Raw genomic sequence first — 14,133 nt, forward strand, 5'->3', positions numbered from 1 at the left:
GAAATAGCAGCAAGTTATTTACCTAAAAAGATCACAAATTGTAGTATTCTACTTAAGATGTTCTACAGTTTAAGGTTTGCATTGGACAATTAAGAGAAATGGTACATAGAATCCAAATTATTATAAGACAGAAGGAACGTAAAGAATACTAAATATCCTGTTGTACTGGGTCTTCATTTTTTTAGCTTAAAAAACTGGTGGTTTTGCACAGTGAGGCAAAAACCTTAATGGCTCTTGGATACAGGTATTTAATTTTGCAACAGTGCTATTCCTTGCACTGAGGCAGAGACAAATCTGTACGTGCTGCACAGGTAGAGACATTTTGCAGCTCATCCAAAACCTGCACTTTTTCCTTTATAGCAGGGTGAGTTTTATTTCCTTTTCCTGTCATTTACTAACCTGTTTTGTTCTGTTAGTTTCATAATATATTGCTAGGATGAATTGTTAGGCTTCCTTTGATTATTTTTATTATTTGTTCTCTTTTAATTTGATTCTGCTTTAATTTAAAGTGTTAGTGAACCCCTACTCTCTATCTCTTACGTGTCTATCTCCCTCTACACATGCGAATATTGGATGATGTAGCATTTCTCTCTTGTAGTTCAGAGCATGCTCTGTAACTTTGGCAGTTCAAACTTCTGCTTTAGATAAAGCTTACTTAGTTAATGGATTTCAATGGATTCTCCTTCGTGGTAACATCTGTGTTATGGTTAGTTTGCTTGTTTTTGATGACTTTCTATTTTTTATAGATAGAGCTAGTTTTAATTCTGTCTCTTAAATTACTAATGAAATCTTCTGAAAGATGCAGTTTAGGTACAGTTGCCACGTGGGACTTTGTTATTTCGTGTTGAACTTGGACAGAAGTCCAGAGATTTGCACCAGGCTAGAAACAGACTTTCAAGGATGTGCCATATATACTGTGTCCCTAGTTATTAGCCTTTGCTTAGTGAATCAGGCAATAGAAAAAAATTATTTACGTGTACAGATGTGTTATTTTAAATATAAATATGACTGTGTAGTGCATTTCATTTCTGTTGTTTCATGTCCCAGACAACAAAAAATTCAAAAAACATATGTATTTATATGTGTAGTGAATGAAGCCAGAACAGTTTAGTAAAATGACAGGCTATTTCAAGATGCAAGTTTTAAGTGATTAACAGTAACTCTTGCTGAGAAATATCAAGAATTTCCAATTTACTTTTGGATATGGAAAAAAAACTTGAATTAGAGCTGGCAAAATAAGACTATACAGAATTGCAAGGGGGTTATTAAGCAAGGTTTTTTAAAGGGAAAAAAAAAAACAAAACACATTGTAAGTTAGTCTTGCATTCAGTGCATCTGTGGTATAGTATGGTAGGGACTAAGTTCTTGGGTCCATACCAAAGTGGTATAGTTTCCTTAGTTTGCAAGCTTTAGTGGAGCGATGCTGTCAGGAGGACCTGGTGCCAAGGAAGAGGAAGGGCCTTGGCCTTTGGGAAATCTACCTGGCAGGCAGGTTGTCTCCTTTTCATCTTGCTAGCTGGATGAAAGGACCTCCTCAAATGTTGTGCAGCTCTGTTTATTTCATTTTACACTGGGGTTGCTCCAGCCACTACTCATCCTTTGCATTTACCTTGCAGAAGTGTTTAGTTTTGAGGGTGTCCTGTTTTGTAATTTCTGAGACTGGGTTTGGCCTACTAAAATGGCCTGGTTGTAAACGTGCGAAGGGGCAGATGTCTGTGACTGTATGGTTTATCAGTAATACAGACTGCCTCCTGAAAAAGGAGAATTTCTCAGTCCACTGTAAACCAGAGTTCAAATGCTGGAAAATTTTCTCCTGCCCCTATCATATACAGACTGGCTGATTTTTTTAACATCATTTTCCTTTCACAATATGGAGACTGCTACTTAATATGACTATAAAATAGTGTCTTCATTTTATTAAGAGAGCATAAGAAATAAATAGTGAAACTATTCTTAGTCAACATACTTCACAGTGATTATATGTTTATGGAAGTTTGAAGATGGTGAAGTAAATAAAAAAGCCTGTTCCTTCTCATTGACAATATTATTTTTCAGAAGTAAAAATATAAGAATAAATGTGTTTTTTTTTAGTCTTAAAGAGTAGGGAAAGATTAATTGCCAGAAAGCAACACTTTTGTTTGCAGAACAGCTTTTATTCTAGTCTTTATCACTGTATGCTGTCTGTGTAAATAACTTCCTTTGACTGGTACAATATTGTATCCTTGCCTTCTCCCAGATGTCTTTCTGGATCTATCTTGGGAAGGACTTGAATCTCATACTCTGTTTAGAACTCTTGGGAGTTGCTCTCATATCTTGGAGAGGTGAATTTGACCTACAGGGCAGGAAGTACCTAGAGGAAAGATGCTAGGTTAGAATTAATAATCAGCTGCATAGTCTTATTGTGAAAATGCTTAAAATAATTATAATCAATGGTGCTGTTAAAGTAAATTAACTCAGAGGTACAAAAGTCACACATAACTTTTGCATGACTTAAACTAAACTGTGATTATACAAGATACAGTTGGACTTCTGTTGTCGGCAAAGCAAAAATGGTTGGATACTGCCTGATAAAATAATATTTTAGGCCATTCTAACTATTATTTTTGAAATCAATAGTTGGTTTCTATGAAGGGTGCCATTTAGAGCCAGTTTGTCCCCAGTGTCCAGTGCAGCAATAAGGACTTACAACTTTAGAGTCTATTGGGCAGATGTCAGAAAAGATATATTAAAAACAATCGATTAAAATCTTAAAGAAAATACCTGCTCACTATGGGATTGTCTTGTCTTATGCAAAAAGTTGAAAATGCAAAGCACTGGAAGATGAAAGAACTTTTTTAGACCTGCCTGCTCTTCTGGGAGTAAATCCACATAGAGTTGTTTTTCTGTGTACTTTTAAACCTTTATTTAATAAAATGACTCTGTGAGATGTATTAAAGTGCATGCTATATTGCAAACATAATACTGACTAGAAATAGCATGCATGCTGCCTAGAAATATAAAATAATTTATATGAATTCAAAGACTGTATGTATATATGGTTTTAAAGGAAAAAAATGTAGCTGAAGTAAAATGCTTTGTACTATGGAAACTGACGTAGAGGAATCCGAGAAGGAGCACTTTCTTTGCTTTAACATATACTTTTTGGTCTCACGGGGAGAGCTTTTTATGAGAATACGGAGTTTCTCCATAGAAGTATAATCTGTTTTCAAGCAGAATTACCTAATAGAGAAAATATCAACTAGGTTAGATTATCGTCACCCATTTTACCCACTGAGGGGTGAGGAAGAAAATTCAGTGGTCCTCCCTATTAGTATACCCAGGAACAGTCAAGGGAAGATGAACACTTGGTATTCCATGGAGGTAGGCTCTGTAATGTGCCCATCAGTTTCCTTGTTAGCCATGAGTAGAATCAGTGTGATAAGGTTCACCAGTTCCTACTTTCAGACCAGAATAAATTCTTTTGATGTCTAGCTTGACCATTTCTATAAAAAAAATCTTACCTTTTGAACACCTGAGGTGAGGTTTCCATTTATAGTCAAAGAAAATATTAACATAGTATTGTTAGCGTGACTCCTCCAAGTAGCAGTCACTGTACGTTATCTTGAATAACTACTGTGAATGTTATTTTTTGTTATTACTGTTTCATATCCAGTGTTCTTCAGACCCATATATATGTTATTGACAAAACTTAATGAAATTCTCCAGGATACCGCAAGCAACACTAGAGATTCTTAGCAGGAACTACTGTATTTCTGTTCTGGTTTTCACTTGATCAAGGGACAAAATGCTAAATTACAAAATTAAGCTCGTTTTGTATATTTATCTTCTGGCTTCAGGAATGTGGCTTTCAAAAGTAAAGAGATTTATAAAATTTTAATTAATGCTTTTTTTTCTGGGAAACTCTTCATCTTTATATTATAATCCATAGTTTACAAACACACCTACCTACCTTCTCTTCTGGAATTTAAAGATACTGTATGTCAAATTAGTAACTGTCCTTTCTATTTTCTAATCCTCAGTACTATGTTCAACCTGCATGTGGTACTTTGTTCAACTATTTGCTATGTTTACTTTGACTACTTAGTCTTTTAATATTTCTGTATGTATAGATTTGTATTTATCCGAGTAGCTAAATATCTTGTGAATGACCTTCCATCCATATTGTTTTATGTTTTTGTTTGTTTGTTTGTTTTCTAGAGCCTTTACCAGCCCAGAGAGACTGGCAGAATGACATGGACAGCAGCCCACAAGAACATCACTCCCTAGGGACCAGTCGACTCCTGTATCACATTACTGATGGAGACAATCCTCTTTTGTCACCACGCTGCTCTATCTTTAGCCAAAGCCAGAGATTTAATCTAGACACAGAGTCTGCCCCTTCTCCACCAAGTGCTCAACCTTTCATGACGTAAGAAAATATATTTTAATTCTTACATATTTTAAGTAATTTTTGTACAATGCGTGATCTCTGTCTCTTCAAGTTTCTCAGTTACTTCTATGTCATAAATAAGAAACTTTCATATTATAGTGTATTTCAACATGGTTAATTTGCAATACTGGAAATGGGATCTAGCATTTTCAGTAATAACACAGTACAGCATTGTTTGAAGTCTTTGTTAATTAAAGTTAGCAATGACAGTTTTAAAGGTTATTTAGTAGTTTCATAAATGAACTTAAGGTAGAGGGAATTATCAAGGTACTAAATAATAAAAAATTCATCTATAATAAAACTATAGCTTGTGTCATTCACTAGGTATGAGGGAAGTCATGAATATATGAACAGTACAAGTGAGAAACCAGGGTGTGAGTTTCAGTCAGGAACCACACTTTCATAAAAGCTTATGTACATTACTCAGTCAACTGTGTATAAATAATAATCAAATCTATTGACTTGTGATTGTAAAAAAATCAGAAACTAAATTGCTTTCAAAATGCTTATTCCCAGTAATAAACTCCCTGGGTTTACTTCTACAAATCATCTTATTGTCCTTGAAAGATTTGTGAAGTAAGATGCTGCTGTTAAATGGAAATACTGGATCAGTTTGTGACCTACTAAATTAAACTTGAAAAATATTCAAAAATCCCACAATTAATTAAGAGAGAAAGAACTATAGTAAACCTATTACTATATCCTAGGGGTAACCTCAAACAAAAGCAATTATTTTATGCTGACTTCATAAAACTAAACCTGTGAAAGAATCTACCTGCAAATTCCAAAGTGCTAAGAAAGTGTTAAGTATGCCTGAAAAAAGGCACAGTCCGTTTTAGCCAGTTCTTTTATCAAGCTGCTATGTGTTCGGCTTTCTCAGACCAAGAAGTTCTTCTAGATGTAACTGTGAAGAGTGCAAAGAACCACAAACAATAGCACAACTTACCAAGCATCTTCAGAGTCTGAAGAGAAAAATCAGAAAGTATGAAGAAAAGTTTGAGCAAGAAAAAAAATACCTGGTAAGATAATCATTGAAAAGATAAAGGGAAATAATGCAAAAGGCAGGCAGGAATCCCAGTGTATTTAAAATTATGCAAAACAAATTATGAAATTGGAAAATAATTAATGAGGGAATGTATTTCATCATCTTTCAGTATATTCAGTAGTGCATAGACTAATTTGCATTTCCTGTGGATTATCTTTGTTAGAAAATATGCATCTTCTAGCTGTGTGAGAAGTGCAAATCAGTTAAACATAGCTGATAGACTTGTAAACCAAAACGGTTCAAAAGATGAAAAGCTATTTGTTTACTTTGTGGATGAAGTTATTTGCTTGGAAAATTTTGTTCTGCCATGCAGATTCCTTCTTTCAGGCAGATTCCTGTAAACCTCTAAAGTGTAATGTCCAATAGAAGTTGATGTAAGAAATAAGAGAAATAGGAATTGTGGGGTGTTACTGACGGGAGATGTTTGAGGCTCTATGCAGTGTATTGAAGATCATTGGTCATCATCAGGCTAGTTCTGTGTAATGTGAATTGTGTCGTATAAACATATAAAATATCCACAACGCTAAGATGTGTACAGTACGAAACAGGAAAATTTGTGATATGTTATAACCATGTTAAAGTGAAAATGGAGCAAATTGTATTATTACCTTGTGATCTCATTAATGCCTTCAAACCTAAACATACATCTGTGAATTGTACTGCCCTGTGGTCATCATATACTCCTAGGAGTAAAATTTCACATTTAAATAGTCATCACAATGTGAAAAAAGTTATTTCAGAGGCTTTATTTTGCAAAATTTCTTTGCTCTTTAAAATATCTGAGTTTTGAAATTGCAGTGTAAATTGATTTTAATCTGGAAGCATTCTAAATGCAAAGAAAAAAATGATATACAAACCTTTTATTGTTGTTTGCTTTTGAAATCACTCTGTTGCATGTTTATTTTTTGTTTGTTTGTTTTCCACTTAATTAGTTAAGCAGTTCAGTTGAAATGTTTAAAGTGTTGTTTCCCAAAAGAATCCCAGTTGTAAAGCAGTTTAGGCTTATCCCTGCAAGGTGTTTCAGTTAACATCCTGCACATCACCTAGGAACCTGACCAGCATTAGGTATTCGACCAGTCCTTTTGAAGTCACTGAGGCTACTTATCCAATTAGTCAATGTTTTTTTTTTAGAATCAGAGCCAAAATACTCAGACCCTTGTAGTGCTGTGCCACAATGAGGAGAGATAAGCCATGATAAACTCATGCCATGACCAAGCCAAACAGTCTATGCAGCACTATGATATGGTGGAGCTGGGACTATGGATATTTTAGCAGAGTATGTGGATAGGTTTAATGTGTTTGTGCCTGGTTTTTTTCTGATTGTGTAATCCTTAGTTCCCTTTTTTTCTTCCTTTTTATGTTACATTCAGCCTTCACATGGTGACAAAACTTCAAATCCTGAAGTTCTAAAATGGATGAATGATTTGGCCAAAGGTCGCAAGCAGCTCAAAGGTACATAATAGCATCTCATTTCACTTTCTTGCTGAAGCATTTGGAAGCAGCATGAATGCACCTGGAATGTTTTAAAGTTAGTTTTCTATTCTTAATGCTCGGCTTATTTTTCACTAGTGCATGATAATAAGTCTCTTAATAACAACAAAGGTATGACATGATTCCCGGTGGCAGGGGTTAACATTAGGTCAGTCAATCCTCATAACAAGGGTAAAAAGGGGAAGGGGGAAAAGACGTCATCTGTCCCTCATAAATGTCAACATTCATGTAAAAGGCAATGTTATTGAGAATATTTTCTGTGTATGCTGTTGCAAGGTCAGTAAAATTAATGTAAAATACTGAATGACAGAGGCGAATGATTCCTTGTACAGGAGGAGCAAAAAGTTTCTTTAGAACTGAGGTTACATAGCTCTAAAGCTTTTATTTATTTGATCATAAAAACAGATCTTCCTCTGCTATTTGATTTGGTCTTGGGGGTCAAATTTTGCCCTTGACTGTCTGCACACAGCTCCATTAATGTCTTTGGGAATGTAATATGTTGCCCTCAGAGAAAATATAGCCAGGATTGATTGATTTTTTTTTTTAAAGGCTATTTATAAATTATCTATGTTTGTTTGTTTTTCCATTATAAATGAATTCTCACTACTAATTAAATCCTAGTATTATGTTTCATATGTGTTTTGGAGATAGTTGAGAATGTAGATGTAGACGTTGTTGTTTTGGTTAATAAATAATTAAAAACTAATCTTTTAGTTAATTTCTGCTGGGAAGTTCTCCTAAGGCTGCATAGTCATAAGATATTTTTTTTTCTTGAACCTTGTGTTATAAATTCAGGAAGGGCAAATGAGAGGATGTGGCCAAACAGCATATTTTACTTTCTGAAAGTTCTCTCTCTGACTCAGCCATCCTGTGAACACCCTTGATTGTATTATCTTGAATAATGACACTGATTTTAAGTGAAGCAGATCTGTAACATCCACGAGACAGGTACAATTGAAATGGAAAACCACTCATGTTCTCATAAGTCTTTTCTCAAGACCGTAAGGCTCATCCATTCTTCCTACCTCTTTGAGTTTAATAAAAATTAATACTTTTCCCTGCAAGCTTGGCCTGTGTCCTTAGACTGTCACGGCTCAAACAAACAAACAAAAACATTACTGCATAGATTTCAGTAAATTTAACAGGTGTGGGGTGAGCAATTTTCTGCCTTGTCCAAGGTCCTGCAGCAGCCAGGTATGAGCTAGGAAGAAAGCCTGCTTTTATGGGAGCTACTTGGGGGAGTGAGATATCTCTGCTTCCACATCCTTACCCCCTGAAGAAAACAAGCCTTCTATAATTACTTTGAAGCTCTGTCCTTTTGAGTCTTTTTCCTATCCTTATTCCAACCAAAATTCTGTGCTGACTCCTACCCTGACTGCACTCATTAACCCAGTGCCTTTTCAGTCCTCCTTCATGGTAATTTACACCTTTTATATCAAGGATGGGTTTGGAGAGGCAACTATGTGCTTTCTTAGGTGTCATTGACCTAGATACATCTCATCCTTCACTGGATTTTGCTTTAACCAGATAAAAGGTGTTCCATGCTGAAGCAAAGCAGAATTACTTTCCTACACAGCTGTGGTGTAATAATTATATGCAAAAAGTTGGGATGCTTTTTTCTTATGGTGTTATGGGAAACTTCTTTGCAAATATTTCTCACCTATTTACTTGCCAAATAATTTGCCTTTCAGAGCTGAAACTCCGAATGTCAGAAGAACAAAACCGTACCTCCAGAGCACCCCAAAGAAATGATCATTGTGAAAGTACTGGGACCTCTAAGGAGACTGGGACACGGGAGGCCACAAGCATGGAACCAGCTCCATCAGTAGAAGAAACCATGGATGGTGTACTGAGACGACTAAAGGAGAAAAGACAACACTTCAACATTCCAGAGACTATTAAGGTATTTAGCAAATCTGACTCTTTCTTTCATAGCTTTATCATCTGAAGCAGATACTAGCTGCTGTGTAGCTGTATTAGCCTACTGTATGACAACATGACTGTGTTGCTTACAGCCTAAGATAACGGCTGTGTTACTCATGGGAAATGGAGATACCTGCTGCTAGCTAGCAAATTCTCACTGTTACGGGAAAAAGCATTTGAAAAGTTATTCCCCTCTCTGTTGAATCAATACTGGTAATGTATTGAGGCACAGCAGCTGCTGCTCCTGCTTCTCCTGCAGAGGATCTCCCGAAGCAGGAAGTTACGGGCAATAATTTATCTTGATGGATATGGGTTTCTGCCTTCCAAGTGGGAACATGTCAGGCTCTCTGATGAGGGCTGAAAATGGCAAAGGATTTGAAAAGGGAATGGGAACTGGGAAGTGGCTTTAAGAGCATTTGAGCAAGCATTTTCAAAATGTGTATCCTGGTGGGTGTGCATCCTGTGCCCTCTGTCACTGCAGTGCATTTTCTCTCTAATGAGATGGGAGTTTTAGTACAGTTTTCTGAAGTGATTTTTCTGTGAAGCGTTGAACAGAAAATCAGTTGCAGAAGGTTTTTTTGAATAGTGCTAAGCACTTTTTACACAGAAATGCAGGTAAAGAACCATTTGCCACATGTTGTAGTAACCTGCGTAGTTGAGGTTTTAGGCATGTGAGGTTCGTTTTCTGATGCATCAAAGATGGTGACTGCAAATGTGATCCTGTTTTGAGTCCATGGACACTGCGTGTCTAAAAATGTTCCTGAAGTGTCAACTCTGTGTTCCCCCAAGGCTTGCCTGAGGCAGTAACTTTGCTTTTAAAAGAATAGCTCTGTGCTATTTCTCCTGAGGAGCCTTAGCAGGAATAGGGGACCAAGACTTCTCCAGTAAACTAGTTTTAGAAGTTGCATTCAAACCCAAATCAGACTGCTCGTTGGCTCAAGTACAACTTTGTTCTTATTCCTGATTGCCCATGGACACCTAGAGGACTCATTATGGACAGACTGGGAGGCTTTTTTCTGGTTGCCATATATAGGCTGAAACAGTTAGTTCCTGCTTGTATAAAAAAGTGCATTTTTCTCAGTCTTCCATTGCGGGATTCAAATGCACCTAAGGGTTCAAATGCTCCCAAGCATCTTCTAATGGCAGGCAGGGTGGCTTCAGCTTTGGTTTCTACATGGGACCCAAAGGTGCCTCCATAGTAGACAAATAAACCAGCAGGTCTGTTTGGTGGATCTCTTCCAAATATTTCTGAAGCAGAGGAATTAGGAACAAGGTCCCCTTGTACCTGAGAAAAGCTGAACTGTCTGTGCAGTCAATAGCATTAAGATCGCATGGATAACACAACCATACAGGCTGCTCTGCCCTTCTGATCTGGTACTTCACTTGTGTTGATATTGCCCCTGCTCTTCCACATTCTTAATTGTTCTCCTGAGTTTAAGAGACAATTTCATATTCCATGAGACGTGCTGGGCATCTATTTACTTTTTTTTCAAACTAGTACCTAGTTTAAAATTCTGTTGTACCTCCATACTACTGGGGCATTTTAGGATCTGTGTAAATCTGTTGTTCTGCAATACATATTTTTAATTAAGAGTAGTTTAGTTTAGTTTAGTTTAGTTTTACTATTTTTTATCAACAAATGATGTTGCTATGCCTAGTGCTGTATATCTAAGCATGACAACAAATTCTGTTCCCAAAGGTTCTTGAAATCCAAACATTGACAGTAACATCTAGACTGTGGCTGCTGAAAGAAAAAGGGGGGAGGGGTTGAGAGAGATGAAGAGGAGTGAAGAAGAACAAAATGCCTAACTATGTTGGAACATTCTAACACTAAGAAATGATTTTGGTTCAATTTCAATAGCGGAAGGTACACAGCAGAGCTAATTTTAAATTTATTTTGTTTTGATTTTATTCTTGGTTCTTAACACCCAGTTACTGTATTAAAAATTAGAACCTTGCAAAACTATGCCATGCTCTGTAACTGAAATGTTGAGTTCTGCATACATGACAGACTTTTTAATTCTTTCTTTTTATAAACTGCATTTTTTGAAAACCTGTAATGGAAAAAGTGTTGTAAGAAAACAAAAGACAACATGCAATTCTGTATATAGTTCTAGAGCTCCAACAGTACAGACTCAATGAAAATATTTTTAGTTGTTAAAAATTTTGTTCTATGGATGACTCCAAAACAGATGTCAATGAGGAAATACTTTCTAGAAAACCTCTTTTACAAGGAAGAGAGTAAGTTGGCTGTGGGTCTTAGTCCCACTCAGTCATTGATTAACTGGACTTCTCTTTATTTTCCAATTGAGAACATCCTAATACAGTGCAATGGCAGTGCTGTCTTCAAAGTTTCTCACAAAGAATTTTGTAATGTACATGAATTTTTTGCAATAATTAATATTTTCATTTTTTTTTTAAGGTTCATTTGCACATTTTATTTTCTTCCAGCATTCCTGTAGAGCAAATTTGTGTAGAAAAAATTATCCATTTGATAGTAAAGGTGTTTGATAATAGTTATATAGAATCACTATGGAACAGAGTCTTGAAAAGGAGTAATATTAAGTTGAATTGATTTATTTCAAGATAATGTATTTCAGTAGGTCCTTATGTTTCACATTAATGTGATTGATTTTTATTTATGAGTGATCTGGGACTTTGGGGGGAGAAAGAGCTTCACAGCAGTGGTGATGCAAAATGAATCAAGGATGTCAGCTGGTTACAGAAAAGATCAAAGGCTTCATTTAAGCTGCATGCAGCTGTGCTGTTACTGTAGATAATCTTTATGTGAAACATTTTATTTTTTATATAATTTTAGATCCTATACCAGAATGTGAACTGGATTAATAGCAATCTAAATAGTAGCTTTTTAGCTTTTTTTTTCCTTTGGGGGGGAAGGGTTGTTTTTATTTTCAAGATTTAGTAATGTGGGGCAATTATAGTGTTTCTATACAAGAGTGCGTAGATCTCCCCTGAAGTTCTACTATGGAAAGCGTCTAAGGCCCTGCTAAAATAGAAATGGGATAGTGTGTCTTTAAGAAAGATGCAGAGTATAATTTAATGCGACTTGTGAAACTGGGCTTGGTAAATATTTCACTGACTGGAATTGACAATGGGATTCATAGATCACAGAATTTTCATTTTTAGGCCAAAGATGTGAAATCACTTTGAGGGACATTTTATTCATCAGATATTCAACAGTCATCCTAACAAAAACCAAAAACAAAAGTCAAAAATGTGAGGAAGGTGGGACACACAGAAGGGATATAAGATCCCGAATGATCCAGTATGTCTAAAAATGACCAATCACAAAATTTGAATATGAAATAGCAGAATGTGGTTCTCAGAACAAAACATCCCCTACACTCTCCTTCCCCAAAAGCCCGAGTAAAGTTATTCAATTAGAAGACTTAGGGAAAATAGAGATTGAACTGTGAACGATTCTGTAACCCAGAAAGGGGCAATGACTTGTACTATCACTAGCTCCTGGTATGTCTATGGGAGCTGGTGGTTTATTTATATATTTTCTTAGATTGTTTACATTTATGTATCTGTCCTCTCATTATAGACCCATTTCAGTTAATATTTTCATGGGCTATAAAGCAGGTTTTGTTTAAATTAGCATTGAATTTCATGTTGCTGTGTACAGCCTACAGTCCTAAGATGTTCCAGACAATTCTGGAGTTTGTGATTCCAGTTGCCATCTCTGATTTTGTTCAAGCCTAGCTGAATAAAAACTTGTCTTGAGATTGCTAATGAAATGATCTAATGAAATAAGCCCAAATGCTAAACACTCTTGAGATTGTTTCTCATGTGTAAAATCAATTTTAATGATCAGTCTCTGTTTCCTCCTAAGCATTCAGCTGCTTCAGGCTTAACAGTTTTTAAAAGAATTAATCTTGTATTAATTGCAGAACTAGCAATAAATAAAATAGGTAGCAGTTTTATAATACTCCTAAATTCTAGTTAGCAGCTCTTCCCTTAATGTGAATGGCAGATAATTTTGGAGTGAGTCACTCATGCAGATCTTTAAGAACAAATGTGATTAGAGGTTCTGCACTGTTTTTGCGTTCAGGCAACAAACAGAAAAGGTCATGTTCCTGATGAGATGAATTGCAAGGCTCTCTGGTATTTGAAAAGCATTGCTTCTTCAGGGTTTCATATATATTTGGAAAGAAGAGGCTAATGATTATAAATACTTCTCCAGTTTGTCAATAAATAAAACCTAGTCATTGACTTCCTGCAGAAAGGTATCCTTGTGCCCCCACTCCTTTCTTCTGCTCATTACTTCACTGTGGTGGATGAGCTCTGCTCCAAACCTTTGAGCACTTGGCCCTAACTTGTAGAGAGATCTGTTGTGATCTGGCACAGACTGTAGGGGCTCTAAGGGTTCCAGTAAATGGGGTTACATCAGGCTGGTGGCAGTCACTAGTGCGGTTCTACAGGGCTCCATTTTAGGGCCCTGTATCAGGTAAAGGTTTTCCACTGAGAGGGTGGTCAGGCACTGGAACAGGCTCCCTGGGGCAGTGATCATGGCACCGAGCCTGCCAGAGTTCAAGAAGCGTTTGGACAATGCTGTCAGACATAGGGTTTGGGTGGTCCTGTGTGGAGGCAGGAGTTGGACTTGATGGTCCTTCTGGTTCCCTTCTAACTCAGGATATTCTGTGATTCTATGAAAATTACATCAGCTTCATATGCTCCTTGCTGTTTCAACCCAGGTGCAAATGTGCACCAGTCAGGAACAGATTTTCTTGGGAGGAGGAGGAAACTGAGAGAAGAAGAGAAATAGCAGCTAAATATTGTGTTCTTTGCACCAGACACCTATATTACTGTATCACCACCACTAATAAATCACATTGCCAAAAAAACATCATTCCTTTTTCTGCTACCAGTGCTTTATATTGTGATTTTGAACAAAAATAAACTGCATCACTTGTGATTCTTTACTTTAGAAGGAATCCCATACTTGTGGGATCGGTAGTTGTTAGGCATTCAGTCCAAGAGAGCAAAACTTGTGAGACTGGGGATGAAGCCCAGAGCTGCTCCCAGTGTTGGTACAGTGCTGCACTTTCTGCAGCTTCTCTATAGCAGTTCTACAGATGCATGTTATCCAGATGAATTTCCTGCTGGCTGATCGAGCTATTGTTCCCTTTCATTTTAAAGATGGCACCTTTTTCTAGTATGTTCAGCTTTGGAGGGTTTTAACCATGGTATCACAATGTTTGGTTACTTAAAGATTTTGTTG

General features: G+C 36.5%; 1 protein-coding gene across 15 annotated transcripts in view; it reads left to right on the forward strand.

The window, feature by feature from the left end:
- FAM13C (family with sequence similarity 13 member C) overlaps positions 1–14,133 on the forward strand; it is a 133,620-nt gene that overhangs the window by 110,612 nt on the left and 8,875 nt on the right. For all 15 annotated transcript variants that reach the window (XR_011810326.1, XM_072040045.1, XM_027463245.3 and 12 more), the window contains 4 exons: positions 4,198–4,408; positions 5,310–5,448; positions 6,845–6,926; positions 8,657–8,868. Coding sequence is in view for 14 of the 15 variants with exons in the window: in XM_072040045.1 (XP_071896146.1) it covers positions 4,198–4,408; positions 5,310–5,448; positions 6,845–6,926; positions 8,657–8,868 (644 nt within the window). In the remaining variant the exon portion in view is untranslated. The remainder of the gene's footprint in view (positions 1–4,197; positions 4,409–5,309; positions 5,449–6,844; positions 6,927–8,656; positions 8,869–14,133) is intronic.

Source organism: Anas platyrhynchos, chromosome 6, assembly GCF_047663525.1.
Source record: "Anas platyrhynchos isolate ZD024472 breed Pekin duck chromosome 6, IASCAAS_PekinDuck_T2T, whole genome shotgun sequence".
In the NCBI taxonomy this organism is placed as follows: domain Eukaryota; kingdom Metazoa; phylum Chordata; class Aves; order Anseriformes; family Anatidae; genus Anas; species Anas platyrhynchos.